The sequence below is a fragment of the Myotis myotis genome, unplaced genomic scaffold, assembly GCF_014108235.1.
Source record: "Myotis myotis isolate mMyoMyo1 unplaced genomic scaffold, mMyoMyo1.p scaffold_m19_p_17, whole genome shotgun sequence".
Lineage (NCBI taxonomy): Eukaryota > Metazoa > Chordata > Mammalia > Chiroptera > Vespertilionidae > Myotis > Myotis myotis.
In genome coordinates, this window is record NW_023416321.1 from 20,275,223 (window position 1) to 20,303,102 (window position 27,880).

Genomic DNA, 27,880 nt, shown 5'->3' on the forward strand with positions numbered 1-27,880 from the left:
CATGAATTCGTGCACGGGTGGGATCCCTTGGCCTGGCCAGAGATCGGGGCTAATCAGGGCCTTGTCGCCTAGTCATCCCTCCCCGCGGGAGGTTGGCCGGCCAGCTGGGGGAGGGACCGCCAGAGGTTGGCTGGCTGCAGGACATTGGCTGTGGGAGTGCACTGACCACCAGGGGCAGCTCCTACATTGAGCATCTGCTCCCTGGTGGTCAGTGCACGTCATAGTGACCAGTCATTACGGTCGACCAGTCATAACGGTTGCTTATGTTTTTATATATATAGATGGCATAAAATACACTTATTTGCAAACCTACTAGTAATTTGAAATTTGTAATCCTGGTTGAATAATATGTATTGATAATATGTATAATAAATAATAATAAGACAGGTATTATGAAAAGATATATGCATTGAAATAGAGAAAACTGGAATAATTGTAAGGTAGTTATGCAAAAGTAAATGTAACTTAAATGATAGTTTGAAGATTTGCTCTGCTCAGAGAGACATCATGTCCTCTTTGTTTTTGACTTTGCTTTAAGAAGTCCAGAAGTCTGCTATTAGACTACTAATTATTGTCTTTCTGTACAGATTGAACTAGGGCTGGTTCTTGGAAATAGTCAAGTTGCATTTGAAAAAGCAGAAAATTCATCACTCAATCTTATTGGTAAGACTTACAGTTTTTAGAAGATTCTGAATAACTCTGTTATATGTGATTCAACTACAGTGATTTTCAAGTGGCAAAGAGAATAGGGGCATCGCCCTTGAGAAAGCTTTTCACAAAATCACAATGAGCTAATGTAAGTTTAGGCTTACAGAAGATTTGCAAAAGTAGCTTAGAGTTTCTGTATACCCTATACTAGCACCCTCTGATGTTACATGTTAAATAACCATAGTACGGTTACCAAAGCTAAATTATCATGGTTACATTGCTGCTAACTAAATAGAGACTTCGCCAGTTTTTTATTATGTCCTTTTTCTCTTTCAGGATCTAATTCAGGACCCACATTGCATTTAGTTGTTTAGTCTCCATAATCTTCTCCAGTCTCTGACAGTTCCTCAGACTTTCATGGTCTTGTATGACCTTGAGAACTGGTCAATTATTTTGTAGACTGTCCCTCACCTGGTTGTATGTTAAATGCAATACTAGTGTCACTTTTGTTAGTGATGGAGTTAAATGATGAATGTGCAGGTAAAGAAAGTCTTTCCAACAGATTCATTGTGTAGTCCTATTCTTTTATATTAGCCCCACTTTTAAAAGCAGATTGAGCTTTACGAAGAGGAACCCACCAGAATTATAATGCCATTAACTTTACAGCAGTTATTATTTTTTATTAATTTAATAACTAAGTTGATGTTTACTCCAATAGAAAGTAGAGAATTTTCTTTGGTTGCATACTATCATATCCAAGGTTATTTAATTTTCTTGGAATGTATAGCCTTTTTTAATGCATAAATTATTATTCCCTCTTATTGTTTTTTCTTAATTATAAAGTAAAATATTTTATAAAATATTAATAAACACTCAAACACAACTCACACTTTTAAAATTTTTTAATTTGATTCTGTTTTCATACTATTTTATAATTTATTCTTTCTGATTAATGTATTTCAACCATCTTAATAAATACACCTTTCAACATTAATTTTAATAACTGTGTCATATTATGGGTGTGGGATATATCAAAATCTGTTATTTTTAAAATATATTTTATTTATTTCAGAAAGGAAGGGAGAGGGAGAGAGAGAGAGAAACATCAATGATAAGAGAGTATCATTGACCAGCTGCCTCCTACATGCCCCTTACCCGGTATTGAGCCCGCAACTCGGGCATGTGCCCTGACGGGGAGTCAAACAGTGACCTCCTGGTTGAGCCACGCTGGCTGGACTCAAAATCTCCTGTTACTGATAAAATATATTTCTACAGTGTATTTTATGTTTTGTACACTTTTTTTTTTTTTTATCTCAGAGGAATTGTGTGACTTTCATACAGTGTGAGTATTTCTAAGTAATTTTTGTGAAGGTGTGATGGGTTTTTCCCTGTGGAAAATAAAATTGTGGTGATTTAGCATACAGTAAGTTTGGCCACAAGAGGGCAGTAGAGTGTAAGAAAAACATTTTCTGTAGCTTTGTCAAGGAAATGTTAAGTCCACAAAACTCTAACCATAAAACTACCATTTAAGATAAATTTTTTCTAACGCAACCTTTTCTACCCTAATTTAATAAAACCTATAACATTAATTTTTTTTATTTATAGTAGTGTATTCCAAGGCACTTTTATTCTTTGTATTTGTGATAGTTAATGTGGTTCTCTGGAGTTACTTTAGGTGGCACTATGACATTTAAGTGAAATAATTTGTGTCTGAAAGAATTTGAAAACACCAATTTTGAAATCATTAAAGACATTAGGATGATTTTAGACTTTGATGTACAAGTGAAGAAAAGCAAATAAGACACCAAACTTAGTGCATTTTCTCAGGCTGACGGGTTCATATACTCAATTATAAATTTAATCTAGATAAATACATGTATTTTTAAATACACTTGCCATAGGAGCCTTGAGGGACCGCTAGATTTCAGTTACATTTCTGGCAGCTGGTGTTGTCTTCATCAGATATGCACATGGTGTTTCTTCTAATCAACCAAATTAGTTAACTTGGTTAGGATTCCATGGATTGATTACAAATGGACTACAGCATGAGTTTAGCTAGTCATTTTGAAAGTTTTTTTACTGACCCTAAAGGGGGACCAGACAAAATAGTTAACATAGCAAAACTCATTCTTCTTAGAAAAGCAGCTAAGAGCATGTTGTTCATCTTTGTACAAGGGTAGCCTCTCTTTGTTCATTGAGGATGCCCCATGAGCTCTGTCTGTCTTTTTACACTTACTGATGAAGTTCTTGTTTCACATTTGATTATCTTTGTTTAACATAGGCAAAGCTAAAACCAAGGAAAATCGCCAGTCTATCATCAATCCTGACTGGAACTTTGAAAAAATGGGAATAGGAGGTCTGGACAAAGAATTTTCAGATATTTTTCGACGAGCATTTGCTTCCCGAGTGTTTCCTCCAGAGATTGTGGAACAGATGGGTGAGTTTAAAAAGGAGAACTTGATAAAACCTTATATTGTTTTTTAAAAATAAATGTCATGAAGTCTCTTTTCAGTAATGTTTTAAAATTATTCTTCAGACCTTCCAAAGTATTTTTCTCTTTTAACTTCTTCTAAAAATTTTTTTTTCCCTAAAAAAAAAATCTTTGACAAGTTAGAAGTTTAAAATTACATTTTAAATGTATGGAGAAATTATAGAAATATTTGTGGTTTTGCTCCATTTTTTAAATTAATTAATTTATTTATTTACTTATTCAGGTCTGTTTTTCTACTGTATATATTTAGACATATCATTTTATTTAGTTATTTTAATGTTTAATTAGGGAATATTTAAAAATTTCACCCAACTCTAAAGATACACTATGGGTCAGATCTTGCCTGCTGGATAATTATTATCTATTAGACTGTGGGCATTTTCTAATATTAGCTGCTGCTGCTTTGTAGTGTGCTATTGCATTACTTAATTAGTACATCTTCATACCTAGTAAATGGATACTTGGTATGTTTTTAAGTTTGTTAAGTTTGATCCAATAAGACAAATGCAAGGTATACATAGGCATTTCCATATTACATACAAAAAATGCACTATTCATTTATCACTTTCACCTTGAAGGTTTATTTAACTTATCTGTGTGAAGTGGCGTTATTTGCCCTAGCGGAAATGCTGTCATGACTGTTTTCATATCCATATTATAGGTTGGATTGGAATGTGAGCCACAGAATATCTCAGAAAGGAATTTATAACATAACAGCTTCTGGCAGACTATTAGTATAAAAACAGTATCCAGAAAACCCCTGAAGGAATACGAATATATTACTCCTCTCACCCCCATCATTCTTTATCTTTCAATTGCTACTGGGAGATAAAAGTATATTCATAATGGTGGGGATAAGAACTGCTTTCTAGGCACTAAGGGCTTGGTTCTATTAGCCTCCTATTGTTGGTAGCTTTTCTGCCTGGTCGCTCACTCTGATAAATTACAGGCATAGCACACACCTGTTCACTGGGTAAAGGTCGAATTTGGAATTGGATTAAGAGAAAATGACAGAGAACCTCATCACCTGAGTTTTATACACCTTGAAATGGCAATAACATACTTTTTTATCTGAAAGATACAAAGGCCAAGTCCATAAAAAAACAATTTTAATTTGGAAAATAGTAAAAAGCATGATAGTTCACTGTCTTGGCAATGTATATTTTGAGGCATAATAAATCCATAAGGCTTTTTTGATCAAGATATGAAAATATTAAGTATATTGTAAGTATAGGCAGAGATAAAAGGATTTCAAATGTTGTAATTTATTCTTGTAGAATATTTTTTCTGGATTTTAAGGGCGAGCTCTGATATAGAAAGAGTCTAATGATTCTGTTTCTTTGAGCATCATACTATCCAGCCAACAAGCAGAAGAAAAACTGCTTCTGTAAAGCCATGCTTTTAAACTATATTATGAATATTTTCTCACCATTGGACACTGTGGAGGATTTAGCTATTCAGACACTAGTTTTGTGTTTGTGCATTGTCTAAACCGTGCTCATTAGGGCCTCTGTCTGAGTTAGGTAGTTCATAAAGGAGTAAAACTCATATTGGTTGATTTGTGATTTTGCCAGCTGTCAAAGAATTTGAAATTAAACCAGAACAGAGACAGCATTCTGAGTGACTTTAGTCTGTGTTTCTGCACCCCATATTGAAAATGATTAAATTATAATAGTATGCTTTCATTTTTATTAACATGCCTTTTGACTAAGGACCATTGGTTTGAATTTTGTTTGTGAGTGCTACTACCCAGAACTCTTTTTATGTACTTATTTTTCTAATATTTTTACACTAATTTAATTAGACAAAAAAGAGTTCCGTCGTGTTTTTTGTTTGTTTGTTTTTGTAAGTGATATATTTTTTAATGGCTTTTTCCCATCAAGAAGCATGTGCTATAAATTTGATTTAAAAGAGAGTAAATATAAAGCTACCTTGGCTTTTGAGCTGGATTGAAAGACATTGTCTTTATTCTGAATAAAGATTCTCAGTGTCCTAAAGCTACTTATTTTAATGTTAAAATGGCTGTGAACTAATTCTCTTGCTATGCATGTGTCATTCCCTATTTTCCAATAGAGGCTTCTTTTTTACTTTTAATTTTGAGGACTTATTGCACTCCAAGAACAGTGTGATTATAAAGTTCTCATTAGGCAGTGGTAAAGATATATAAAAAATACAAATTTGCTACTTTTAGATAGAATATAAAATAATGGTATATAAGTCCTTCTTATATATACCTTGTGTTCTTTTACCCTGCCAGGTAGAAACAAAATTGGTTGATAATTTTGCTTACTCTTGGTTAACTAAATAGATAAACCTGTATGGTTGTGGGATACAGTTGGACACTGGGAATGATTAGTTAAATCAATTCAAATGAAAAAAAAAAAAGATTAGAAAAGAATAATTATGGGCCTGTTTTGTTTTGATTTAAGCAGAGAACTTTTTTTACTTTTGGCTTGAGACCAAATCATTATCTTTTCCATGAAGTCTAGAGTTATGTCTACTTTGCAAACAGGAATCTTAACTAAATGGATATTTTTGCTTGTACATCAAAGTTTGAAGCTCAAAAAGTGATAAATTTAGAATTCTATTGTGTCATGTTTATGATACTAATAATTATGCTTCTAGGTAATATAGTTCTTTCTTTTTTGCTTGTAAAACTTCATGTTTCTTTTAAAATTGAAACTATAGGTAGATACATGCAGAATGTTGCTGATGAGATGTAGGAAGACAAAAGGACTAACGAGAGAGAGGCACACAGTTATGAACAAAATTAGGAATCAGATGAGGTAATATACATGAAATAAGTGTCCTATACAGGATGGGCAAAGTAGGTTTATAGTTATGAGTATGCAAAACAGAGTTTATTCTTGCATTATTATTTATTAATTGTTGTATTATTTTTCATACGAGCAGCTGCAAACCTACTGTTATGTTAGTTTCCAATCTTTTAGTTTCTCTCTTGAAGTATTTTAAATTATGTAATATATACCTTGCTGTTTTTGTTATAATATTTTTATAGAATTCTAATTTAGGAAAGCCTTAAATGGGAAAGGAAGTCACATACCGTCCTACAGACAGAGGAAGAAAGGCCATGTGTAGAAATAGGAAAAGGGATTACATAGGGGGAATATCAGTTTTGTTTTTCTTGTTGTTGTTTTCATCAGTGTTACTATGTACATTTTCCTTGTCTGTAGCAGTTGGACTCACCCAAACCCCCGTAGGGCAGTTCTTCCTTGGAAGTATATAAAAGCATTCACAAAGAAAACTAGTTTTATACCTTGCATTTAGTGAATACCAAATAACTATTTGGTCAGAATATCCTCCGGGCCCTTTAATGATGGATGTTTAGTTACAAATGACCTGAAGTCCTACTTTGTGGGATAATAGAAACACCTTTTGAGTGCCAGGGTAGAAATATGGGCATCAAGAACCAGTATCTGGAAGTACAGGTGAATAAACTGAACAGCTGACTGCCGTCCTTGAGAATACTTAGATGTCAGTTGAACATACACGTTTGCCACATTTGGTCCTTTGCATGCAGTTTTGGAGAGTGCTCAGGATAAACGATTGATTTCCTCAGTTCTCATTGTAGCTCTTTTGTTGGCAAAGAGGTTTTGCAAAGAAACTTCATTTTTCAGCACCCCTGGCAATTACCTCTAAACTGTAAATGTCACAGAGGAAAAACACACACATACAAATCCTGTTCAAAGAACAGTGGAATAATTGTTAAAGAATCAGCATCCCTTAATGTAATTTTAGGACTAGGTTCACAAGTATCCAAGGAAAGGGGATTTGGTAGAAGTTATCCATTTTAGAGCTAGAAGGAAAAGGGTGTAGAGACACTAAGTTTTCAAGCCTCATACTGTCCTTTGGTAGATCTATACCTTGTAGATATCCAGGCCACCAAGTGGGAGGAAAGCCACTTGTTATGATCTTGTTCCCCATTCTTCCAAACAGACAGTGTGTTCTTTTTGGTGCCCTTTCCTCTGTGCCTCCCTCTTTAAGCCCATTTTCAATCTGTATTTTTAAGGTTTCTTTTGAAATTCTAGAGGAAAGCAACTCTTTTCTGCTATCATATGTGAGACTACAGTTACTCTATAAAGTAGGACTGCTGAGAGATAAGGACCCTTTCAATCACATGCAGACATCTTTCAGATGCTAAGAACAGTGCAAATAAAATAGAGTGGAAGAAAGAGCGCTAAGGTTTTGAACATGCCATATTAGGGAGAGAGGGAGTTCTTGCTAAGATTAACATAAACACTGACACTCTTAAAATGCATTTTCACACCCCCACTCATGAGCAGAGATTGCAATTTAAATGGGGGGTTAAGACAGCTAGCCGAACTCCAGGGCTCTGTAAAAGGAACCCTAAGGCTAAAGAGCTTATCTGAAATTTGAAAAAAAGAAGAAAAAATGAAGCTTTCTGACATTCATCTTTTTCCCTTGTATTAGTCATAACTTGCTTTTCAGCTATATTTTAGATTTTGAATGCCAACCTGACATCTGTTCAAGTCTGCCTGTAATTTATTAGGAAAGCAAAAGAAAGCAATTGCTCGCTGGTTAGAGATGCAAAACTTCCCCCGTCTGATTTTCCACAAAGTACTTATAGATGATACTTGGATATGAGGAATGTAACAGTTTAATAATTTACTAATTCTAACTTCAGGTTGGGAACTGTATAAAGTTTTTTTTTTAATTAGAAGAAAATGGCTTATGATCATGTGACTTCCAAAATCTTTACAGCAGAATTTAGAGATCAAGCATACATTCTAAAAAAATAAAAAATAAAATACTATTGGTATAAATTGAAATTTTTAACCTTGAATTAATTTTACCATTGGTTTGAATTTTAAAAGTTGAATTTACTTACACTTGAATAGAAATCATGTGGCTGTGCCTATATCTCAGAGTCAAACTATATACAAATTCAGCTGGCATTTTTTATTTATAGACAAATTTTAGAGAAAAATCTTTTGGGGATGCAGAATTGTCTATAATGTCACCAATGGATTAGTCACCAATGGCAACTATAGTTGAGTTATGTATAGCCCAATAATTTGGTCACTATAAAGTTGAAGTCTAAGTTTGAACCTAGTAAAGAAATAATTAAATAAACTGTGCTACATTCTCCTATCCTCATTGTGGAATACAGTGGAGCAAATCTTAAAGTGATATAGCTCTAAATACACAGATATATTTGTTGTATGAAAAAAAAAAAAGTAAATGCATTATAAAAGTCTCTACAGACACAGGCTGAACTGAAAAAAAATTGTTTGCTCCTGTGAAAAGGAAGTTAGGGTGGGAAATAAAGGGGAGATTTTTGTTCTTTTACTCTGCGTACCTCTGAGTGTTTTGCTGTGATACTAGATTTCTACTTGTGTAATTAAAAACACAAACAAAAAGATATTATCTCAGGCTATTTCTCTCTCATGGTAGCTCCACTGTCAGCACAGCAAGGGAGCAGGGGAATAGGTGTGTCTCATTCCCTTCATGAAGTTTCCTTGGAGGAAAATAGCACAGGGGAAAAGCATTCCCAGGGCATTGATGGCAATTCCTTACAGATGCAGAAAACTATGGCCCAAGGTCACTAAGCAAATCACAGGCAGAACTGGTACTAGAACTTGGTTCTCCTGGCTCAGGAACCCTGAAGCAGGAGAAGGAAATTATTTACTAAGTTTGTACAGTAATAAGTTACCAGAGCTGGGACTGGAAACCAGGGATGTCTGGTTCCAGAGTCTGTTTTCTGAACTGCCTCTCCAGATACAGAAAGATGAAGCTAAGAATCAAGTAGTCAGGAAAGCCTTGAATTTTATGACAAAGAATATCCTCTGATGAGTAAAGAGTTCCACTTTTGCCTTTCCTCCCGAATTATCAGATATTTATAAAGCTTTTCATATATAAAGGTTCTGAGAACTTAGCCATGATAGGTTTGGGGTATGAAAAGGAAGAGAGGAATTATGAAAACACTGAAGGTCTATAGTTCTGGCCTCACCCCCTACCATTTCCTATATGCATTTATAAATGACAACCTTAGCATTCAGAAGTTATTCAGTACTTTAGTAATTTGCTAGAATTCTTACATAGTGAGTGTATATAGAGGTAGTTATAACTACAGAAATCTGATCTTTGTATTTAGATGTCAGACAAGACCATTATTTTAACTTTGCTCTGCTAAATAGTTAAACCACCTCCTCCTTCTTTGTCTTCTTTACTCTTCCTTTCTTCTTCTTTATAAGATTAGAGGCATTTTCCAAAACCTCAGATTTTTGCCAAGGCAGTGAGAACATTGATTGAAAGCATAAAGATCTCTTTATCTGTTCAGGTTTTAAAGTTTGAGTAGAGAAACTGTCTCAATTGGGATTTCTTAATTTTCTTATTTCCGGCAGGTTTTCTGGAACTTGAATGTGGCAAAAATCAGTACCTTGGCCTTGAGTAAGAAGCCTAAGTACTCAATATATGAGAGTGAATGAACTCTCTAAGGCACTAAGGTTTTTCTAAATAAGCTACTTTTCTAGTAATCTGATATATTCAAGTTGTCATGAGTTCAAGGGACATGAAGAGTTGGTGGTAGGACTGTAATATCTAATAACGCTAGCCCACTTTCTTCATGTGCTTTTTGATCTCTCTCAGAAGCTCTGTTTTAAGTGAACTGTCAACTTAGAGATGGAACATACATGTTAAAATAAAATAATCATTGGAGAAAACAGGAAGAGATTGCTAAAGTAACCCATCCTGCAGGATGACACTGAACATTGATCTTCTGTTGCTCTAAGATGATTATTTTGTAAAAGACTTTCTAGTGTACAAGACGCAACTGTGTCCAACTGTATATAGCCACCGATTAGTTTTAGTTTTGTTTTTACTTTGTTTTTGCTATCTATATTATAATTCAATGTGGACTTGTGTTTATACAAATTTTATTTGTATGATTTCATGTTAAACCTCAAATAAATGCTTCTATATATATATATATACTGTTGACCACTCTTGAAATTTCCTCTTTACTTGGTTTCTCTCACTGTAGGGATTTCAGATTTTCCTTTACCTCTCTGGCTGTCCCTTCTCAGTGTCTTTTGTGTCCTTTACCATGTTGGAGTTCCTCAGGAGTCTCTCTAAGACCTATTCTTTCTCACTCTAATTATTTTCTCCAAAATTGATCACATGTATCTGTAGCTTCGATTACTATCTTTATGTCATTCACTCTCAAAGATGCATATTCTATCTCAGTCTCGGTTTAGAGCTCTGGATATTTATCAGCATATGGTCTCATGATCACAAAGGGAGTTCAAAATTAAACTCGTTCAACTACCCCCATCCATCTTCCCTAAACATGCTTCTACCTCTGTGTTGTCTATCTCAGGCAGTGCTCTAGCCGAAAACTTTCCGTAACTCCTCTCTTCCCCTCACCTCCCACTTCCAGTCAGTCACACAATAGACTGTCAGTGCTGCAGTCCCCTCAATATCTCCAATCTGCCCCATTCTCTCCATCTCCCCCACCACTACCTTCCTTCAGGACACCATTATCTCTTGCCTGAATTGCTCCCTAAGCCTTCAGCCTTGCCCTTCTCTAATCCATTCTCCACACTGTAACTGGAGCGATTTTTATAAAAAGGCAAGCCTGATCCTGTCACTCCACTGGTTAAAACTCTTTAGTAGCTCTCCTTAACTCCTTCCATGGCTTACAAGCTCTATGTGGTATGGCCCCTGCCAAACTTTCCCGCCTGTCAGCCTGTGCCCCTCCCCATGCTCTGGGTTCAGCCACTGCTCTGGGTTCCAGCCAGCCTGTGCTATTTTCAGGTCCTCTAATTTGCCATGCTACTGTCTCTTACCTGCTTTATATCCAAGGTTGTTTGTTCACCATCTTTTTATCTAACTCCTCCCTTTAGGCTGCAGCTTTTTTCAGGGTGTTTTTGGCTTTAGTGTTGCTCCTCTGTGTTCCAATAATCCCATATGTTCTTTTATGCATTATTACATTGTAATATAATTGCTCATTACATGTCTATATTCCAGACTTTTCTCCCCATGTCTGTACCCCCAGAAGAAGAAACATTGCTCATTTTGACACTAGCATATTTTCTGCTCCTGGCATGGTGGCTGCTCATATGAATTTTTAAGAAATGAATAAATGCCAAGAACTTGATTAACCTCAGTTGTAGAACACTTCGACAGTTAGACCCACCTCCTGCCCTCAATATGCTTCCAGTGTATTTGGGAACAACATTATTATTTGCACATCCCAAAGTAGTATCTTATAAAACAAGGCACATTGTGAACCAAAGTAGCAAAGTAGGCAATATGGGGAAGAAGCAGATATGTTGAAGCAGTAAAGACTTGAGGCACATCCTTTATTTAGTTATTTATTTTAAATATGTATATATCTATTTTTATTAATTTCAGAGAGGAAGGGAGAGGGAGAGAGAGAGAAACATCCATGATGAGAGAGAATCATTGATTGGCTGCCTCTTGCACGCTCCCTACTGGGGATCGAGCCCACAACCCTGACCGGAATCAAACGTGGGACCCTTCAGTCTGCAGGCTGACGCTCTATCCATTGAACCAAACCAGCTAGGGCAAGGCGCATCCTTTAAAGGTCACAGCAGATATTTATAATTCATTACTAAATCTATGTAGGTCCTTTTAGATTCCTTCTTAATCTAGGAAAGACCTCTTGCACTGATTTGAAATAGAGCTAAACTCCAGAAATAAGGGGAAAAGTATTTGCTTAGGTTCTTGTCACCTACTATCTGCCTCAGTAGGAAATGCCATTTTTATGTATGTGTGCTGTAAAAACAGTGTTCAAAATTAAAGGCATCGGGTCAATATAGTGTGTATTGTGCATGTGTGTGTGTGTGTGCATGCATGCACATGTGTGTTTTCTATTTTACAAATTATAAGAGTAATGCATCCTCATAAAATGACACAGATATGCAGAGTGAAAATTGATATCTCCCTTCATTTTATCCACCCCAATTTTACTCCCTCTCCTAGAGGGAATTGCTGGAAAGAGTTCGGCAGGAATCTTTCCAGACCTCTTTCTAAGTATTTATAACCATAGTGTTTTTGACTCTGTGAACTATGTAATGTATAGATTTATTTTTCTGTTTATAGAGAATAACACAGTCACCATTCTGTGACTTTTTTCTTAATCTATCATGAAAAAATATATTGATAACATTTTATCTTTCAAAAAGATAAATAGCATTAGCAAAATTCTATGTAAATAAGCCCTGTAATAGTAAATTAGTATCTCTTCCTCAGCAGTAAGAAGACTCTTGGGCACAACAAACAAAGCTGGCTTTGAGTCGGCCATTACCACTTTGTCACTTGTATACTTAGGGCCTTGAACCCTAAATTCTGTGAGCCTTGGTACCCCAACCTGCAAAGTTATTTACTTTAAAAGTTTATTGTCAAGATAGCATTAATGTGTATAAATTTTCTAACACAGTACCTGGCTCACTATCAAACCCTTTCTAGATGGTATGTGATTGGTATTGTTATATTGCCAAAAGGCGCTTTTATAGCTCTGTAGAAGGCAGAAATCTTTAATCCATTTACTTTAATCAAATGTTTAGATATATTCTCTTATCTTAAACTTTTATTGCTGTTGAAAATAGTTAACACGCCTTATATTATGCTGTTTTGTAATTACCCATTTTGAACAGTGTTTGTTGATAAGGTAGTCAAGGGGACACTTGGAAATATTTTTTTTTAATTTGTGAACTCATACCTTGGCTGATTTATATTTACTTTTTATCACATTCCATCAGAGAGGAGCTGATAAATGTTCCACCACTTCTATAAATCTTGTCAGTTTCTTATATGTGATATACTGACTTGGAAAAACAACAACCATTTTGATAGACAAAATAGAGAATAGGATGTTGGAGGAAGGGAAATGAAAGAAAGAATGAGCAATAATGTTAGCAAAATGCTGCCCAGAACTTAACAAAAAATTATTTAGGAGAGTACTTCTACCATGATTCAACAAGACTTTTCTCGCAGTTCAATCTGATTTGTTACTTGGAGCAATCTACCTTTGATAATATGTCCATAATTTAAATTAAATAAAACTGACCAAAACCCTGCAAGAAACTTTTTAATAATTAACATGATATTCTTTCAGGTTTTACAAAGAAGTTAGAGTAGACAGCAGTAAATTCCTTCTATACCATTTTACTAATAGTGTGAAATTTGAGATTGAAAGTTATTATAGATAATGTATTCATTACTCAAGAGATTTATATGTGACTTTGAGTTCTTCACTAATACCTCTGACTTTAACACAGTATCTTTTCTCTGGGCAAGTAATAGTTTTGAGTCCTATTTTTATTCTGGAGTGACTGAAAACTGATATATAAAGACACACACATCTGTACCTTCTATACTGTCTATACTTGTATTTACTCGAATTTATCCATAATGATAGAATTTTTTAGAAGTGCTTTGATTTTAAAAAATCTATCTAGAATCCTGTCATGAGGGAGAAAACTTAGCACGACTTAAATGCCTTTTGGTAATGAATGGTTACTATAGGATAAACCTGTAATTAGTATGCTGCTAATCCACACATCAGATAGATTCAGTCAAATCTCAAATATACATAGGAGAATTATCCAAATTGCAGATTACTAGTGCATTCCAGGGACATTTCCATGGTGATCCACAACAACTTTTTTGCCTGACACTTTTTTCTTTTACTGGACTTTTCTTTCCATGAAACTTCTCTTTATTGGCTCTTACTTTTCTGTCTGCTACCTGATTACTTTGGCTTCCTCTGCAACTCTTCATTTAGGCAACCAACTGTGGTTGTGATGAGCTTAGAAAAAGATAGGGAAGACTCACTTTACTTAGTTACAGATTTTCTGTGGTCTGATTTTTCTTTATCTGGCTAAAGAAAACTGACCATATATGATAGTAAATGACATAGAACACAGCCGTTCAAAATTCAGATTTGTCTTATAAGTGGTAATGGCTCCAGTAGGTACTGTGTCAACATAGGAGAGAAAGATGATAGTTTATTATCACAGTCTAAACTAAAGATTGAATCAGTTGACCAAATTATATTTCTCATATATATTTGGTTTTCATCCACAGGTTCTGACTCACAGCTCCCAATACACATAGGACTTCCTAAGTGTTGAGAGTGATAATGGTGGTGTTGTGTTAATAATATGTCCATTGGCCCTGGCCGGTTTTCTCAGTGGTTGGCTCATTGGCCTGTGGACTGAAGTATCAAGGGTTCAATCCTGGTCAAGGGCACATACCTCAGTTGCAGGCTCAATCCCTGGCCCTGGTCAGGGCACATATGGGAGGCAACCAATGGACATGTCTCTCTCACATTGAAATTTCTCTCTCTCTATCTCTATCCCTCCCTTCCACTCTCCCTAAAAATCAATGGAAAAAATATTCTTGGGTGAGGATGAACAAACAAACAAAAATAATAATAAGTCTATAGGAAAGCACCTAAGGATGGGGGCTGGTTGCCAGTGGAGCCATTTCTGTGATTAGAACTTTTAGTCCCACTCCCTGACCTCTGAGGAAGGGAGAGGGGCTAACGATTGCCTTCAATCCCTTATGGCCAATGATTTCATTACTCATGCTTGTGTAAAACAGCCTTCAGAAAAAACTAAAAGGACTGGGTTCAGCGAGCTTCTGGATTGAACACGTGAAGGTGCAGGGAGGGTGGTGCTTGGAGAGGGCATGGAGCTCTGCACCCTTTTCCTGTACCTTGCCCTATGCGTCTGTCATCTGGCTGTTCCTGAGTTATTTTATAATAAACCAGTCTTTCTCTGAGTTCTGTGAGCCGAGTTAGCAAGTTAATGGGAACCTCTGATTCATAGCAAGTTGATCAGAAGTACAGGTAACAATGTGACTGACATCTGAATTGAGTTGCTAAGGAGGAGGTTATTGGAACCTCCAATCTATAGCCAGTCAATCAGAAGTACAGGTAATAAATAATCTGACATCTGAAGTTGGAGGTGGGGGATATATTTTGTCTTGTAGGATTGAGCCCACAATCTATGGAATCTGATGCTACCTCCAGGTAGATATTACCAGAATTAAGTTGAATTATCAGACACCCAGCTGGTATTCCAAGAATTGCCTATCGGAGTGATTTGAGAATTCTCAAATCTCAATAATTACTTGTTGGAGAATTGCTAATTGGAACACTAAATTAGTGATATATGTAAGACCTGTGTCTAGATTAATATTTTTTTTGTCATGTGGGTGTCTAGTTCTGCCAGTAACCACTTTTTTTTTTAATTCCTATCCGAGGATATATATGTTTGTTTTTTAAAGTGACTTTAGAGCGAGGAAGGGAGAGTGAGAGAGAAAGAGAAACATTGATGTGAGATAGAAACATCGATTGGCTGCCTCCTGTTCACACCTCAACCAGGTATTGAACTGGAAACCTGGGTATGTGCTCTGACTGGGAATCAAACCCACAACCCTTCGGTGCACTGGACAATGCTCCAACCAACTGACCCATGCCAGCCAGGGCTCCAGTAACCATTTGTTGAAAAGACTGTCTTTGCTCCATTGTACTGCCTTTGTCCTTTGACCAAGATCAGTTGGCTGTATTTATGTGTGCTTGTGTTTTTCAGATGCAGTCTTGAATACTCCTAATTTTCTTTGTTTTGTTCTTTGGATCATTCCTTTTTTCTTTTTCATAGCCTCAGTAAATTATACTTAAACAATAGCAATAGCCTCCTTATTATCTTACTAGTCTTCAGTCTCCTTTCTTCCCATCCTGGACTATTTCAAAGCTCACTTTGCAAAACTATCTGGTTCAGTCAGAGAATATCAGAAGAATTGTAGAATCTCAGTAGTGTAGGGATCATAAAAGTCATTTAGTTCACATACTTGTCTTTCATTTGAATTTCCTCTCCATATCTGACGAATAACTTCTGCCAAGTTGATTAGGCTAAGCTTGAATTCCTCCAGTGACAAGAAAATCATTCTCTCTGAATGCTGCAGTCCAATTCTTTGGACAACTGGAGGTTTAAGTTGAATCTTCCTTAGTTAATGTAGGATGAATATACTTATAGCTTCTACTACACACTCAATTCTCCCCCTAAGACCATACAGAACAAGGATTACCCTACTTCCCTATGAAAGCCCTTTAGGTTTGGGAAGATATTATTTTGTCCAGAATAAACTCCCTGTAGATTCATCTTTTCTCTAAACTGAATCTCCAACTTGGTTGGTTCCTCCAGCCAATCTTTTTGTAACTTGAATTTTAGTCCTTTACCATTCTATTCACATTTCTCTGAACTTTAACATTTGTTTATATTCACCTTAAGTTGTGAAACCCAGGAAATCAGTTTGAGTACTGTAAGTGTGGTCCCTGTTTAAAATAGACCAGAAATATTCATTCTTTTTTCAAAACATCAGTCTTTTCTTAATGCAGGCTGAAGTTGCATTAACATTTTTGACATCTACATTCTATCTTGACTCATATTGAATTTACTGTTGAGTAACTCACAAAGCCATATCTCGCCCAGTTGTACTCAAGAACAGGAATCTTACATTTACTCTTGATAACTTTTATCTTGTTAGAATAGCTCATTGCTGTTTTACAACTACAACTTGTCGGGGAATAAAAAATGTTTTCTTACCAGCTTATGATTTGAGACTATAAAACATATACACTAAATAGAATAAAAACCTAAGGACTCTTAGAAAGCAATTTAATATAGTGTGAGTTGTAACTATGAATGATGTTTTCCAAGGTGTCCTCTGGCCTGCATTAGAATCACCTAGGGATGGGCTTATTAAATATTCAGGTTCTTCAACTCCACTATAGACTTAATGAATTTGAATTTCTAGGAGTGATGCCTGGAAATCTGCATTTTAACAAGCTCCGTTGGATGTTGGTGCTTGTTAAAGTTTGACAACTACTGTAAGTATTAAAGAAGAGAACTCAAAGGTGTGATCAGAGCTAGGTGGTATTAACAGTCAGATGTGTTCAGAATTAGGTGCCATTCATTAAGGAGCTGATTCCTGAGGAACAGAAGAACATGAACTGATAGATGACAAGATGTTGGTTAGTTGAAGCAGAGGCCTTATAGAACAGCAAGTAAAATGAGCTTAAACCTAAGGGATGGATGAAAAAAAAAGAAGAAAGGAAAAGCTGTAAAATTCTGAAACCAATGAAGATACATGCTGCCAGGTGGCAGCAAGGCAAGACCTGCTAATAGAAGCATGATCTTTGTCATCAAGAATTCACAAAATACCAGGCCACACCCTAGGAGGGAGTGTAAAAGGGAGGGGGTGTCAGCAAAGATTAGTTTGGAGAGTTGCTACACATACCCCATCTTTAGTTCTAGACTATCTAATGAGAAGATCTATATTAAATCTCAGTTGACTAATTTGGGTATAGACCAGTCAGGTGGTAGACATCTTGCACAGCTGCTTGGAGCTCCAGGCATAGGCCCTTCTCACTTGATTGTAACGGAACTCAAAGCACTCTTGGTAATTTACAGTTGGTGGGGCAACAGCAAGTCTCTACTAGACAAAATGATACCTAGTCAGGCTTATCAAAGATCTGACTGCTCAAATGAGGTCAGAAGTTGTGTTTTTAGTCTTAAGTGTTTCCTTCCCTAAAGATTCGATTAGTGCACAGCTATGCAAATGTAGATAATAACCTGTTTTAGATGATGATTGACTGTCTTTGAAACAAACAAACATTATGAGTTGATGGAAATTATGCTCCAAGTCTTCATTGCTTGGCTGGAAAATTCTAAACTGTTTCTTAAATAATCATATCATAGTACCAAAATGATAAGTTGAATAGAACTAAATCATAGGAGAAATTATAATTAGGCAAACTTTAAAGTGAAAGATCAAATATTAATATTAATTTGTGATGGTATTTTCTTGAAGTGCATGCACTACTTAAAAAAGAAGCATTCAAATTTGGTTTGCATAACTGCAGAGAGAAGCTTGCAAGGCTTGTGAATATGTCCTGACTTGCCACTAGCGTCGCTCTTTGGCAAACATAGTGAATCTCTGCATTTGAACTGGAAGCTATTTGAGATTTCCCTTTAAACATCAGTTATCATTGCCCTAGCTCAGTGGTCGGCAAACTGCGGCTTGGCAAACTGCAGCTCGCGAGCCACATGTGGCTCTTTGGCCCCTTGAGTGTGGCTCTTCCACAAAATACCAGCTCTTCCACAAAATACCGACTTCTGCACATGGGCCACGAAGTTTCAATTGCACTGTATGTGCGCGCCTGCACGTGGTATTTTGTGGAAGAGCCACACTCAAGGGGCCAAAGAGCCACATGTGGCTCGTGAGCTGCAGTTTGCCGACCATGGCCCTAGCTGGTTTGGCTCAGTGGATAGAGTGTCGGCCTGTGGACTGAAAGATTCGGGTTCAATTCCGGTCAAGGGCACATGCCTGGGTTGTGGGCTCGATCCCCAGTAGGGGGTGTGCAGGAGGCAGCTGATCAATGATTCTCTCATCATTCATGCTCTCTCCCTTCCTCTCTGAAATCAATCCTCCTATCTAATAATAGACAAACATGGTAATTAACCATACCTCTGACACGCTTCCCATTGGCTAATCAGGGCAATATGCAAATTAACTGCCAACCAACATGGCGGCAGGCAGCCAGGCAGCTGAAGTGAACAGGTGGCTTGCTTGCTCCAGTGATGGAGGAAGCCAAGGTTCCCCGCCTGCCGCTGCTGGCCTCTGAGCTGCACTCTAAGAAACAATGTTGCAATTATAGAAGCTAAACAAACCCCAGAAAGCTGCTTTCAGCCAGCCGGGCCTCAGAGCTGGAGCTGCAACAGTGTTTCAATTATAGAAGCCAAACAAACCCAGATACCTGCTTTCAGCAGCCGAGGTCTCAGAGCTGGAGCTGAGCCTCAGAGCTAAAGCCAGCTCTCAGTTCCAGTGACAGCCATAGAAGGTAAATAAATCCCAGAATAAAAAAAAAAGAAGAAAGGAGAGGTTGGGAGCTTCAGTCACCCACCAGCCTGAAAACGGCCCTCACCCCCTCACCCAGACTGGCCAGGCACCCCAGTGGGGACCCCCACCCTGAAGGGGGTGTGACCAGCTGCAAACAGCCATCATCCCCTCATCCAGGCTGGCCAGGCACCCAAGCGGGACCCCCACCCTGATCCTGGACACCCTTCAGGGCAAACCAGCCGGCCCCTACCCGTGCACCAGGCCTCTATCCTATATAGTAAAAGGGTAATATGCAAACTGACCCTAACAGCAGAATGACTGGGAATGACTGGTCACTCTGACACACACTGACCACCAGGGGGCAAGACGCTCAATGCAGGAACTGCCCTCTAGTGGTCAGGGCACTCTCACATGGGAGGAGCTCTGCTCAGCCACAAGCCAGGCTGATGGCTGCCAGTACAGCGGTGGTGGTGGGAGCCTCTCCTGCCTCCTCAGCAGTGCTAAGGGTGTCCAACTGCAGTATAGGCCTGCTCCCCGCTGGCAAGTGGACATCCCCCAAGGGCTGCTGGGCTGCCAGAGGGATGTCTGATTGCCATCTTAGGCCCAATCCCCCTGGGGAGCAGGCCTAAGCCAGCAAGTGGTCATCCCCTTTGGTGTCCCAGACTGCGAGAGGGCACAGGCCCGGCTGAAGGACCCTCCCTCCCCCCCCCCCCAGTGCACAAATTTTTGTGCACTGGGCCTCTAGTAAAAATATATTTAAAAAAATTTTTAAATATCAGTTATCGTTCAAAACCCACTTCATACTTTTCTCTCTCTTCATAGATCATGCTGCCTACAAAAATGAACTAAACACTCCTTATCCTGATGTTAATTTGAGATCAACTTCTGACTTATTATTCTGCTCACTATTGTGTAAAATTAGCGTTTGCTCTCATTATTCCACTTTTGGATAAATAAAAGTTGACTGGCAATTTTTCATCATTGCAGCTGACCTCTGATAAAGTCTCAAGCAAACAAAGAAAATTTCACTGCTTTCTAAGATACAAACGTCACTTTTTGGATAGTGTTTGAAAGATTGCAAATAGTAAAGATTACTGTTTATTCATTTTATTACAGAAGTAAGGCTGTGTATTTTTCATGGAGCTATTTTAAGAAAAGAGTTTGCAAGTAGTGTATTAGATAACAAATATTTTCATGTATCATTTTTATCAGAGGGGCTGGGTAAGTCTTATTATATTAGGTAAGGCTTTATTCCATTTAGACTTTTAAATCAGAAATCATTTCAAGCTATTTGTAGTACAAACCTTACAACCTCTTGAAGTTTTCCTCACCAAAAATTTGTATGATTATAACCCCTGGATATCAACACCTGAGGCTCAAAACAGTAGTACACATTTTGTACATTGTTGGGAGAACTGCTGATTCAGGTGAGAGAGTGGTAGCTAGAAGTGAGATAAGAAGGCATCTTATACTAATCTATCTCAAACTAAGGGGCAAAGGATGGGCTGTGGTAATGTAGCATTGCAAATACCCTTTTGGATGACATACCCAGAAATAGCTCCAATTCATCCCGGTAGAACCAAGTCATCCCTGGTGAGTGCCAACAGAGCAGGGTGTGTGCTCCCTAAGAAATGGGAGTGGCAGCTTTCTAATATCTGGCAGTTGGGGACTCTGAGAATGGTTGCAATGGGGGAAATAAGGAAACTTTGGAAAAGAAACATACATATTATGATAAGACAGGCAAGGAAAAGATGATAGAAGGATGTGTACATGTGGAACTGATAATCATGGTAGCCTGGCTTTTATGAATGAGCTACATATTGACTATACATGAGCTTGGAAAGCTTGAGAAATAATTATGAATTGACTGCCTACAGCACAAGAGAAGCAGGCAGGATTGAGACAGATAGTAATCTACCCAGAGGAAAGAGGGTAACCATGGAGAATTCCCAGCTTACCAAACACTAGTGAAGTCTTTGTGAAAATGATGTGATCCATATCTTTTCCTGCTCATTTAATTTGGAGCTAGATGTTCATCAATGGAATGGTTACTATAGTTTGCAATATTTAAGTGACAATAGAATTATAATATTAAATGGCCATAGTAGTCACTCTCAGAAAAAAATTTTGTAAGCAAAATTGTTTTTTTTCAAGTTTTACAATCACTTAATAGTTCTAATTCTCACATGCCAGTTGGGAGTCTGGCATCACTCCTTTACAGCAAGATAATAAAAAATATAAGCTAATATTATTTAATAGCCAATATTTATGAGCTCTTACTAGGTGCCAGGAAGAATGCTAAGTACTGTATGTTTAATCCTTGTAATAACCTTTTGAGGTTGTTGCTGTTGTTACTCCTAGCTAGTAAATAGAAGAACCAGGATTTGAATCCAGGCAAGCTGACTTCAAAAGCCTTTACTATTAACATTGTACATAAAACCAAGTTTATTTAATACAAAAGAATGTCCTTTATTTTGAGATTATATCCTTCTACCTTTTAGTATTAAATACATTTTATATGAAATGGTGGTGATAGATGTCAGGTTTGATTTGTTTGTTTGTTTAAGAAATCTTTACTTTGCAAAATAAAAACTGAGCCACTTAATGACAGCATGTCTCCCTAGGTTTTTTATTTTGTTTTAAGTTCTTTTGCTAGTTTTTGATATCCAAGTTTGAGAATCATTGGTCAGAAAAGTGGGGCTATTAGTAATTTTTAATGTTCTCTGGAGTTTTTCACTTGATTTATTTCTTAATACATTTAATCCAGTCAATCCTCCCTTATTTGGCACCTGACCACAAATCATACTTTTTTCCTTTTGACAGGTATCTATTGTAAAGCATAATTAAAATGAAGCTTTGTGGTTCATATCCCATGGAATCATTAAACATAATTTATGGCGAGGAGTCTAGAATGAGATACAAGCCTTATATTAAGTTCGTTACTGAATGTAGTCTTATCGTGAGGTTCCAGTGTCTCATTAACTTAAATCTTTAGTAAACAATGGCATTACCATTTGCTATGCTTATTTCTTTAGCATTTTATATTATTTGTGCCTTTAGTAATAGATATTACTTAATGATGTAGTAATAAACATTAATACTTTTCATTGTCAGTACCATTTGGAGAACAAAATGAAAGAGAACAAGAGTAGCCCTGCTAGTGAGGAATGAACAAGGGAGCCAGATAAAGAAATTGGCTCACTTGCTTTTCCTAACTGTAATCTTTCCTGTATGATTTATTTGTATGTTGGGTGACTTTAGTGTCCTTGTTGATAATTTGTTCAGCAATCTATCTTTACACTTTTTTGACTTCCTCATTTCTTTCACTCCTTCTCAGCCATCCACTGTTTGGTCAGACCCAAGACTCTGCCATTACCAATAACCACTTCTGGAATCTCAGTTTTAAGCATCCTGCTCTCTAGCCACCTTCCATTTGATCCTTGCTTACTTCTAGCATTCTTCCCATGCCAAGTCCAGCAACTTTGATCCCATGGGATCCTCCAGTTAATTTGCTCTGTCACTTCCCAACCGTTTTGTCCTCTCTTCCCTCTTTACCCAGCTTAGATTCCATGGTCTATCACATTTATATCTTCCTTACACACACCCTTACTGGCCTTACCCTTCGTCTTCTATGTGTGTCAAAGCCCCAAGGTGTCTCAGCTACTGCCTACTCTGTATCAGTACCCAGACTATTAAATATGGCTTAAGAAAAACACAAAACCATGGTGTCTGATCTCATTTTAAATTTAAGAACCAAATCTCAGGTGGGCCATTAGTATGTCTTGTAAGCAGTAGTTTCTGGTATTTCTTCTGTATTTCTCTAGTCAGTTTAATTTCCTACTCTTTGAGATTACTAGTTTCTCTCCATTCTCCTCAAATCTTTGACACTACCTCTTCCCTTCTTCCATCTTCACCAGCCACCAGTCACTTGGAATCTTTATTTCACTGAGAAAATAGAAGCAATCATCTTTCCATCACCAAATGTAGCATTTGTTGGGTGAATGAAATAATATGATATTCCAGGATTTCATTTATTCCTATATTCAAATGTAATTAGCAACTTCAATTCCAGAACTTAAATCTATTTTTGACCATTTTGGATAATGCTTTTCACTACCACCTTCCTTTATGTTGTTATAACCAAGAATTGTTAATATGTTTGTGCCTCATTCAAGTAAAATTAGTTATTATTTTTAAGAAAGATGATTAACAGAAGCAGTTAGTAAAACAAGCAGTTAAGTAACTGAACACAGAAAATTAAAGAAGTAATACATTGTAACTATATTTGATTATACTATTAGCCCACAATGGTTCTTACTTATGTAAGCTGTTGTGGAAGAAGAAAAGATGGAAATGACTTAGAAATGAAAGTGAAAGCCCCAAACTTAGTAGAAAATGGAGGAAAAATGTTGCCTACAAATCATGTGATAGTTTTGACCTCACACTTTGAATGAGATAGATAACAGAATTGAGCTATACATATGTTGATTTCAAATTAAATTAACTGAATATTGTTATTTATCTTATGTTACTAAACTTTAAGATTCCATTTTGAAAAAAGGAAATAAGCAGCCAATCAATTATTCTCTCTCATCATGATGTTTCTATCTCTCTCTCTCCCTTCTTCTCTGAAATCAATAGAAGTATTTATGCCCTAGCTGGTTTGGCTCAGTGAATAAAGCGCCTGCCTGGAGACTGAAGGGTCCCGGGTTCGATTCCAGTCAAGGGCACATGCCCAGATTTCGGGCTTGATCCCCAGTAGGGGGTGTGCAGGAGGCAGCGATCCATGATTCTCTCTCATCACTGATGTTTCTATTTCTCTCTCTTACTTCCTCTCTGAAATCAATAAAAATATATTTAAAAAAGAAAAAAGGTGATGAGATGGTTAAAACCAAAAAAAAAAAAAAAAAAAAAAAAGGTCGAGATTCTTATACCAGCTTTGATGACATTTATATTTGTAGAGTTGAATAAGAATCTATACCTTACCTAAAAGTGTGAGTTGCTTATATACTAGTAATTACAATAAAGAGGAGAGTCCCTCAGTGACCTGAATTTCATATGCTGAATTCACTTGCCTAATGGCATCTGTCTGCTCAAGCACGCTTCCCCACACATCTTCCCAATTCCCCAATTCTTTCCAAACCTTTATCATTGTTTCTCAATATCATCTTCTCATCCCTCATTTTGCAGATGATCTAAGCCCCTACTTCACATAGTAAACAGAACCCCACAGGCATACCTCAGCTTATTTACTTCCTCTTCTCCAGTTTACTTAACTTGTTCCAGAAGAAGAGGTTCCCTTGCACTCTGTCTCCCTAAATCTGCCCTCTCTTTTGCCAGAGTTCCTGAAAGTGCTATCTGTTTATTCCTGCTTATGCTTCTCAGCTTCTTTCTCATACCCATCCTAAAATGGTCTGACCCAACCTAAGACTCTTTGGCCAGATCAGCATGAACTTCCTGATTTTCAAATGCAGTGTTCTTTTCCCAGTCTTCACCCTCTCTATCCGCAGCACGGTCCCTGCTGTCACGTTCCTCAGCCTAACATTTCTTGTGTCTTTTCACGTGCCCAGAGCAGACATTCAAAAATATTGAACCAGTAGTTCTGACATATTTTCTGAGTTTTCAGCCTACATTTTTAATAGACAATACTGCCTGCATCTCAAAATGCCTTATAGCCAAAAACAAAGTTATGATTTCCTCTGCCCTCCTCTTGCTATCTTCTTGGTGACCTTCTGAGGTTATCCTCATTTCATACATGTGAAGGTTACATACCTTAAGGTCACATCCTTGATGCCTCCTCTTTCTCTTATTTTTGTTTGCTGTCTAAATTCTGATTAATATCTCCCACATTTTTCTTTCTTTTCCTACTACAATTCCCTACCACTATTGCCTCTTTTCACTATTGTCTCTTGTCTGGATTATTTCAGAAGTATATTTAGGAGATTTTAATTTGGATTCCATGAATAGACCCTCAGGGGATCTAAAAATCCCCTCAAAATTGTATAAATTTTTTGTACATATGTATTTTTCTGGGGAGATACATTAGACTATTCCATGGGAAAGAAAGTGAGAGATAGAATGAGAGACTATGACAATTTAAACAAGTCAGTTTCACTGATTGTTCTTTGCCTGCCCTTTGCTATTTAGTTCCCTAACCCAGGGCACTGATCTCTGAGTAGTGAGGGGGCATGTAAGGCATAAGAAAGTAATAGCAATCAGTACAGCGTAGCAGTCAGACAGCCCAGAAGCCAGAGATCAGAGGCTCTCCAACATCAGAGCCATGCTTTAATGTCCTGGAGAAGCTCAGGAGAAAGCTGGGGCATCAGTAGGGATGTGTCCTCCTGAGCCCTCTGGTCCCATTTGTTCATGTGCTTCCAAAGGACTTGGAGGGATATGCAAAACTTAATTGGTGAAAATCCAGAGCTAGCCAGTGAGGCAGTGTCCCCAGAAAAAAAAGGTTAAGAACATTTCTTCAACTAGACTTCCACCCAATCCCTCTTTCTTTGCTAGTCCTTCCTCCAATCTACCACCAGACCTAGTTTTTAAGCATATATCTTATTGTGCACCTTTCTTGGTTATAAAAACCTCAGGGTTTTTACAAAACATATTAAGAACTCCTGGGCATGTTGTTAAGGCCTATGGTAGTTGGGAGCCTGTCAAACTCATTTCCACGCACTCCCCTCTCCTCACCTCCAAGGCTGAGCCACAACAGGTTACTACTAGCTGTTGGTTGTTTTAATATTTTTATTGATTTCAGAGAGGAAGGGAGAGGAAGAGAGAGATAGAAACATCAATGATGAGAATCATTGATCGGCTGCCTCCTCCATGCCCCCTAATGGAAATCAAGCCTGCAACCCCAGCATGTCTCTTGACCAGAATTGAACCTGAGACCCTTCAGTCCACAGGTCAACACTCTATCCACTGAGCCAAGCCAGCTAGGGCACTACTGGCTGTTTTGAGAGGACAGTTTCCTATGTCTGTACCTCTGTGTTTGATCATTCCAGTCTCTCTTTTAAGGGTTCCATTTCCTCTCCATTGCCCAGCCATGAACCTCCTACTATTCTTCAAGTTACCTGAATGTTACCTCTTCCCCTATGTCCATCCCTATTTTCTGCCATCACCCTGACAGAATCAAGTCTCTCTTGACTAAGTTCCAAAAACATTTTATACATATCTCTGATAATGTCATATTATATTGTATCCTTTTTAAATTTCTGTCTCTCCCAATAAACCCAGAATGCCCTGTAAGTAGGGATGGCCTTTTTCTTGTTTGTATCCCTTACACCTAGTTTCATGCATAGCCCAAACAGAAGCTTAATACACTTTTGTTGAATGGAATTACTTAGAAAAATTTTTATGACTCATTTCAAATTAGGGACCAATGCTAATTTAATAAGTCAGAACAGGCTGTAATAATAATGGTAATAACAAAGTCTCATTTCCACTGCTTGTTTAAGTAACTGCTTCCTTTGTGGAAGTAGATTTTGAAAATCTTCATATGCCCGTGTATATTTTTGATGTGCTTTATGAGATCCTAAAAGAATTATAGTTCTAATGCAGACTAGAGCTTCTGTGACATTTCTATTGATGTTATATTGAATAGAGTCTGTCATTTCAGAGATCTGTATTATCCTCCTATATAATAAAAGGGTAATATGCAAATCGACCAAACAGCGTAATGACCAATTGCTATGATACGCACTAACCACCAGGGGGCAGACGCTCAATGCAGGAGCTGCCCCCTGGTGGCCATTGTGCTCCCACAGGAGGAGTGCCGCTCACCCAGAAGCCCAGAAGCCAGCTCATGGCTGGCGAGTGCAGTGACAGTGGCGGGGAGTGAGCCTAAGCTGTCAGTCGGACATCCCCCAAGGGCTCCCGGACTGGACTGCGAGAGGGCGCAGGCTGGGCTGAGGAGCCCCCCTCCCCCCCCCAAGTGCACAAATCTCATGCACCGGGCCTCTAGTATATAATAAGTTCCATGGAAATGTATTTTATCTCCCTCAAACTTCATGTGAATTATTGTTTACTTATTTTATAAAATCTGGGTCAATTTAATTCAAAACACATTAAATTGAGCATTTTCCACACATAAAAACAGAGTTACAGAGTTAAGACTCTAATATTTATATATCATGTAGTTTGTTTTGCTAAGTTTGCAAAGTCCCTATCATTGCAATTATGTTTTTTAGGTATTTTAATTAGTTCATCTGTGTTACTTTACACTGTTCCATAAATTAAGAGTTTTAAATAAAAATTTTAAAAGGGTCTTTCCTTTCTCATTTTCTTTGAGGGTTTTTTTTGGGGGGGGGGGGGAAGAAATCCGTAATTTACTTATTCAGCCATTTATTGAGTACATATTAAGTGTTAGGCACTATGCTACATGTCTGCAATTCAGGATTGATGAGACAGTAATTGCCCTTGAATAGTTTACAGTCTAAAGGAGAAGAAGATATATATACAAATAATTGGAATTTAAACCTTGGAGAAGAGGAAGGAAACTCATCCTTTGAGAGCCAATGTTGATGTTGAGAATGGATGTGTCTGCAGATAAATTTGTAGATACGGAATCAGGAAGCTAAAGGGAATCCATAGTCTTTTTAAAAAAAAAAATACGTGAAGTAGGAATGTATGTCATGTTTAAGAATTAATGGCATGGGGTAGCACTTGAGATGAGAAGAGCAGTGAACATCTGAATAGGGGAATGGAAGACAACTAACAAAAGCAAGTAAAGGATGGCATGCAGGACTGAGAAAGCAGTGAGAGTAGAACTGAAGTTGGATGGCATGAAATTGTGAGGATATCAGCCAGTGGTTTAATATTTCCTGG

At 37.4% G+C, this 27,880-nt stretch overlaps 1 protein-coding gene and 1 long non-coding RNA gene across 4 annotated transcripts in view; both read left to right on the plus strand.

Annotated features, from left to right (window-relative positions):
* NSF (N-ethylmaleimide sensitive factor, vesicle fusing ATPase) overlaps positions 1–27,880 on the plus strand; it is a 124,540-nt gene that overhangs the window by 25,090 nt on the left and 71,570 nt on the right. For all 3 annotated transcript variants that reach the window (XM_036340133.1, XM_036340131.1, XM_036340132.1), the window contains exons 7-8: positions 588–663; positions 2,930–3,085. In XM_036340133.1, the coding sequence (XP_036196026.1) occupies positions 588–663; positions 2,930–3,085 (232 nt within the window). The remainder of the gene's footprint in view (positions 1–587; positions 664–2,929; positions 3,086–27,880) is intronic.
* LOC118671631 lies at positions 14,573–20,164 on the plus strand. The gene is made up of 2 exons (XR_004972786.1): positions 14,573–17,042; positions 19,877–20,164. It is a non-coding gene; the product is annotated as an uncharacterized LOC118671631 (long non-coding RNA).